Source organism: Pinus tabuliformis, chromosome 1_1, assembly GCF_031772625.1.
Source record: "Pinus tabuliformis cultivar Carrire ecotype Pingquan chromosome 1_1, CPIR1, whole genome shotgun sequence".
NCBI classification, from domain to species: Eukaryota; Viridiplantae; Streptophyta; class Pinopsida; order Pinales; family Pinaceae; genus Pinus; species Pinus tabuliformis.
In genome coordinates this window covers 943,640,088-943,646,826 of record NC_142297.1, presented here as the reverse complement: position 1 = coordinate 943,646,826, position 6,739 = coordinate 943,640,088, and the positions used below count along the sequence as shown (strand labels likewise).

The window sequence follows — 6,739 nt, the reverse complement described above, 5'->3', positions numbered from 1 at the left end:
GTCTTATGTGTCATGCAACAAGATCAGAACCGTCTTGTCAATAATCAAGCTTAACATACTAAATTTTCAACGCATCCATTCATTCGATCAAAGCAATGCAGAATCTTGTATGAAACTTACCAGAGGTGAGCTTGCTCCACATGAAGAATCTACGAGACAATTGACATATTCTCAGCATGTTTCTCCTTATTTCCACGTGTCACAAGAAGCAACTTCTAGACCAATAGAGGATAGTATAGAGAAGCATTCAACCCACTCCCAAATAGTGCTCAAACTTCATCTTGTATTACCAATAATCCTGACAAGAGCACGTTCCATTCCTAAAATGGTGAAAACGTATAGCGTCCCTTGCTACAATTTCACGTCCAACAATCTTAGAAATAAACTTGACAGCATTATGACAGTCACCACATACACGAAGGTTCTTTATTATTCGAATAGGGGCCCCCGGAGGTGTGCTCATAAGCCCAAATGCAATGGCTAGCTTCTCACTGTGATGGAGGACAAAGTTTTTGTTCGGTACATAACCCGCCTCGTCCATTGGCCCGGCCAATGTATTCAACATTGCATGAACTTCCTCTATTTGTGGGTGTGATCTATCTGCTGACATGAATGCATGTACTCTATTCTTGACCTCAATCCCGCTGAACCCTGGCTTCTTTTTAGCGTCTCTGTCTTTCATCATTTTTCTAACCTTGGCTGCATCATCCCACCTGCCAGCTGCAGAATAGATATTTGAAAGCAGCACATATTCCGAAGTATTTTTCGGCTCCAAATCGAAAAGAAATTGTGCGACACGCTTTCCTATTTCCATATTGCCGTGAACTCTGCAAGCACTGAGTAGTACCACCCAGATACTGACATAAGGTTCAAATGGCATCTTATTGATGAAATCTTCTGCCTCGTCTAGACGACCAGCACGACTAAGAAGGTCAATCATGCAAGCATGATGATCCATTCTTGGTGTGATGTTATGTTCATGCCTCATGGAATGAAAGTAATAATGTCCTCAATCTACTAGACCTATATGGTTGCAAGTAGAGAAACCAAGGAAGGTTATGGCATCTGGACTAATGCCTGTCAGTAGCATTTTGCTCAAAAAGTTTCAAGGTTTCCACCCCATCCCCATGCTGAGCATGACCAACAATCATTTCATTCCATGAGACAACATCACACTCAATCATCTTCTTGAAAACTTTCCGTGCATCTTTTATGCCTCCACATTTGGCATAAATAGTAACTAGGGCATTGACCATAGACATCTAGACATGGGTGACTCAAACCCCATACAAAGAATGTGGGCATGGATGTGTCTTCCATGCTCAAGCACTGCTAGGTTGGTACACGCACTAACAATGCTAGCAAAAGTTGCCTCATTTGGCTTCAAACCAGTGTGTTGCATTTGACAAAAGAGTTTTAGAGCCTCTTCACTATACCCATGCTGCACATACCCTGCAATCATTGCATTGCAAGAGATCACATCTTGTTCAGGAATTTTGTCTAACACTTGACGGGCATATTGTAGGCTGCCAGATTTAGCATACATGTCTACAAGAGCACTTCCAACAAACATATTTGAGTCAAAACCAGTCTGGATAATGTGGCCGTGAAGTTGTTTACCTTCTTCAAAAGTAGGTAAGCTGCAACTTACACTGAGAATGCTTGCATAAGTGAATTGATTCAGTTTCACACCTATCTGTTTCATTTGGAAACTAACCTTTAAGGCCTCTTGATAATGGTCATTATGTGCATATCCTGCAATAATTGCATTCCATGAGATTAAGTCTCCTGCATTTTATCAAACACACATAGTGCATCTTCTATGGTTTGAGTTTTGGCATCCATTGTAACAATAGCATTGCACACGGAAACTAGGGACTGGAATCCACTTTTGATAATGTATGCATGGACCTGTCTGCCAAACCTCAAATCAATGAGAATAGCACACGCATTGACGACACTGACAAATTTCAACTCATTTGGCTTCATACCGGTCTGGTGAATTTCATTAAAAAACCTTGTGGCCTCGTCCGCTTGCCCATTTTGGGCATATCCTGCAACCATGGTAGTCCAAGAAACATTGTTTCGAACCGGCATTAAATAAAACATTTGGCGTGCACCATCTACTCTCCCACATTTGGCATACATATCAACAAGACCAGTCCCAACAAATACATTTGACTCAAATCCGAGCTTAACAACCTGTCCATGAATTTTCCTCCCATATCCCAAATCCACCATGCTTGCACATGCACTTACAACACTGGCTAAGGTGAACTCATTAGGTTTTGTGCCCATCCATTGCAGCTGGCCATATAAATCCATGGCTTCAACCTGATCACCACATCGGGCATATGCCACAATCATTGCATTCCAGGAAACTATGCTACGTTCATGCATTTTGTCAAACAGACATCGTGCATTTTCCACATACCCACATTTTGCATAGCCTGTAAGAACCGTAGTCCATGAACAAACATCTCATTCAGGGATTGTGTCAAACACTTGGCATGCATCCTTATTTGGGGACAAGAACACAGGTCCTTGAGCTGCGGCCATGGTTTTAATACCAATCCACTTTTGACTTCTTCCTTGCTTGGTAGCAATTTACAGAAAACTCTGTACCCCAACAACTAGTAAGCTCGAAACTTGTTCATATCAGACACTAATATATCCAGGGTTTTCAAATGGGCATCTCTAAAATTTTGGAAAAGAAATTTAAGCATTTGGCAAGTTTTGACCTACTACTCATAAACATCAATCCAAAAAAGGAGTATGTGTTGTAGTATTTGTAAATGAGTAAACATTCAAATTTAGTTTTATATGAAAAAAGATTTAGTATGCATAATGAAACATTAAACTAAAATAATAATAATAAAACAGTTTAATTGACATCTCATATGAACTTAGTAGTGAAAAATGTCATTTTAATAGAGTTCTGGCAAGTTAAGGAATTTGTGCATCCCTATATCTACGAAAATGTCACCGAGAGTTGAATTGGGATATTAAAAACACATTCGAGGTTTTATCCAAAAGAAAGTTCATGACATCTCATATGAAGTTAGTAGTGAAAAATGTCATTTTAATAGAGTTCTGGCAAGTTAAGGAATTTGTGCATCCCTATATTTACGAAAATTTCACATTTGAGGTTTTATCCAAAAGAAAGTTCATAACATCTCATATGAAGTTAGTAGTGAAAAATGTCATTTAATAGAGTTCTGGCAAGTTAAGGAATTTGTGCATCCATATATTTACGAAAATTTCACCAGAGAGTTTGATTTCAGCAAGGAGTTTGATGGCTTTCACTTGTATTTTTCGAAACACCTAGTTGACAAAACCATGTAGTAGGAAAAGGACATTTAATTTTCACTTTCATGATGGTTTGTGACAGCTAGCAACCTTGTGTGCCCTCTTTAAAAGTGACAATTCGTTCTTAAATATGTAACATATGGAAAAACAAAATCTCCAAATACAAAAAGAAACTTAAAATAATGTACAAAAATATGTTCACATAAACAACAACTGTTACATGAATAATGGATAACCTCTATATAACATTAACTATAACTCATTATCATCCACCCTTGCTTTCAAGAATGTCCATTCACATGTTTCTATTCTTCCACACACTACTATTACTTATCCATATTCAAAACACACATAACTAATAGTTTCAAGTGTAACTCAATATCATCCACCTTTGCGTTCAACAATGTCCATTCACATGTCACTATTTTTCTACACACTATTATTTATAAAATATTTATATTCAGCGTACACATAACTAACAATCTCAATTGCAACTCTTTATCATCCACTCTTGCTTTCAACAATGCCCATTCACATGTTCCTATTTTTCCACACTTTATGCCTTACGGCGTTTCCTTTGCAACATCAGGTGCAAATGCTAGTTTTATTTTCTTTGACATGATTGATCCAAAATATAGGTTTAATATTTGACAACCAATACCGTGGGCCAATACCATGTCTTATCAATACTACAAGTCCAAAAACCATAACTTATTTCATATTTTACAACAATATGACAAGATTCTTAACTGTGGCTATTCACCCCCACATTACAGTAGATATTATTAACTTGTAAAAAATAGTCTTTGTTACAATACCATGGGTCAATACCATGGATTACCAATACCACATGCCCAAGAAACATAAACTATTTCACAATCAAAATATTTTATAACAATACCACATGCCCAAAAAACATAAATTATTTCACAATCAAATATTTTATAACAATATGACAAGATTTTTAACCATGGATACTCACCTTCACTTTACCATGGATATTAACTTGTAAATCCACTTTGTTACAATACCATGGGCCAACACCATGGTTTATCAATACCACATGCCAAAAAACCATAACTTATTTCATAGTAAAAAAATTTTATTTTAATTTAATTTCACAACATTTTTTTAATTGAATCTAGAACGAAAAATGTTACAATTTGAGATATATCTAAACCCTCTATCCTCACAACTACTAAAAATATTCCCATAGAAATTAAAATAAGGTTTTAATAAAATTAAGCTAAGATGGATCTATGCCGGTTATATATATATATATATAAATAAAGAACCAACATTATATATATATATATATATATATATATATATATATATATATATATATATATATATATATATATATATATATATATATATAAAGAACCAACATCGATCCATCATAGCTAAGGATATAAGGGATGAGAGAAAGCAAATTGACTAACTATAATAGATTAAATATAGTGCATGATTTTTTAAAGTTTTTCATTATTTTATTTTCTTTGACATGATTGATCCAAAATATAGGTTTAATATTTTACAACCAATTAAGTTTTTCTAATTTAGATAATTTCTTAAACACAATACAATGTGATCAAATTTAAGAGAGAGTTGGGGAGGGGGTGGAGAGAGGGAGTGAGACGGTGAAAAAGTTGGAGGATAGAGAGAGAAAGAGAGTGTGATGAGGGGGAGAGAGAGTGAGGTGGGAGAGAGGGAGTGAGAGGAAGGAAGAGAGAGGAGAGAGAGAGAGATGGAGTTGGAGTGGGAGAGAGAGGGAGGAAAGAACAAATACATAGAGGGATAGAGGTGGAGAGAGAGAGGAGTGAGAAGGGACAGATGGAGAGAGAGTAAGGGAAAGAGGAGAGGAGGGAAGAGAAATAAGTGGAGAGGATAGAGATAGGGAGATAAGGGGAAGGCAGAGAGATGGAGACATAGATATGGAGAAGGACAAGGAGGGTGGGAGATAGTTATAGAGTTGGATGGAAGAGAGAGAGAGAGAGAGGAAAAGTGATTTTTGGGGGAGAGATAGAGGGAGGTGGGAGATAAGGGATAGAAAGGAAGGAAGATAGAGATGAGGAGAGTGATATGGAATTGGAGGGGGTAGGAGAGAGAGGGAACAAGAAAAACTTAGAGGGAGAAAGGTGGAGAGAGAGAGGGGGTGACAAGGGAGTCATGGAGAGAGAGTGAGGGAGAGAGGAGAGTGAGAGGAAATAGAGAGAAGGATATAGATAGAGATGGAGAGAAGGGGAAGAGAGAGATAGACAGAGAAGGGGAAGAGAGGGAGAGAGAGTGTGTATATGTTTGGCGGTGAGATAGAGAGAGGGAATAATAAAGAGACACAAATAAATATCAAGTGCCAAGAGGGATCCAATCTCTCGAGGTGAAAACATTTCCTCAAGTTTTGCTCTAGAAAAAAAGTTCTCACCTCGAGAGATTGGACCCCTCTCAACGCTTGATAGATCCGGGGTTAAGATGGATGTAGGCCGGTTAATATGAAATTAAATTAGTTTTTATTTGATATTAAACTCTTAAAAATTAAATTTTCCCTTTAAATTAATTTCAAATTAGAACTAGATCCAATTAGATTCAATGAATATATTTTTAAAAAATACATCAAATAATTTTTTTTATTAAAAATATATATTTTTAAAATTACAAATTATTAGAGATACATAGTGAAAAGTTGGTTCACCTATACACCATGTGAGGATGAAGAAGTGTTTAAGGAATCATAACCTTTCAACCAATCTTTAACAACCTTTCAATCCCCTATCACTTGTAAGTTTAGATTGCTTTACACAATTAAGATGACTAACATAAAAAAACTGATTTATACTACTGTAGTACTTGTTAGATAGTTGTATTTTTGTTCTTAGACTAAATTAATCATTCATGTGTTGGGTGTGGAGCCTGATTATCTTCTGTATTCAAAGGTATCACCAAATTCATAATGGGGTGACAACACCGCCTGTAAAATATTCACTGTAGGGGGGCTCCAGGGGGGGGGGGGGCAGTTGCGACCTTTTGGGAGCCCCCCCTAGTGGGGGATTGGGGGAAGAACCCATGACGCTAAGAATAGATGTAAAATTGCCTTGTAAAATGTTGTAATTTCGTAGTCAGTCTAGTCTGTTCATTAGGTAGAGATCTGATGGTAGAAGTTATGTTTAATTTAGGGTTTTTTGCCCTAGAAGGCAACCCCTTGCTATATATGAGGGAATTGTATTGCATCTATGTATATCTGTATTCTGAGTGAGAATAAGAGAGGAGATTGAGAGAAAAGAGGGAATTACAACAGATCTACTGTAGGTTATATCTCTTTAGTTTGCTGGATAATATAAAAAGAAGGACTGGTTGTTTCTCCATGGACGTAGCCCAAACTGGGTGAACCACGTATATCTGTGTTTCTCTTGTTTTATGTATTTATATTTCT

At 36.8% G+C, this 6,739-nt stretch overlaps 1 protein-coding gene and 1 pseudogene across 1 annotated transcript; both read right to left on the bottom strand.

Annotated features, from left to right (window-relative positions):
• Positions 1 to 286: 286 nt before the first annotated feature.
• On the bottom strand, positions 287 to 958 carry LOC149217588 (pentatricopeptide repeat-containing protein At2g22070 pseudogene; annotated as a pseudogene).
• Positions 959 to 1,070: 112 nt separating this feature from the next.
• LOC149217587 (pentatricopeptide repeat-containing protein At4g18520, chloroplastic-like) lies at positions 1,071 to 2,400 on the bottom strand. The gene is made up of 3 exons (XM_089390294.1): positions 1,912 to 2,400; positions 1,355 to 1,696; positions 1,071 to 1,262 (listed from the first exon to the last, which is right to left on the bottom strand). The coding sequence occupies exons 1-3, from the start codon at positions 2,398 to 2,400 to the stop codon at positions 1,071 to 1,073; spliced, it is 1,023 nt and encodes a 340-aa protein (XP_089246420.1).
• Between the last annotated feature and the right edge of the window lie 4,339 nt (positions 2,401 to 6,739).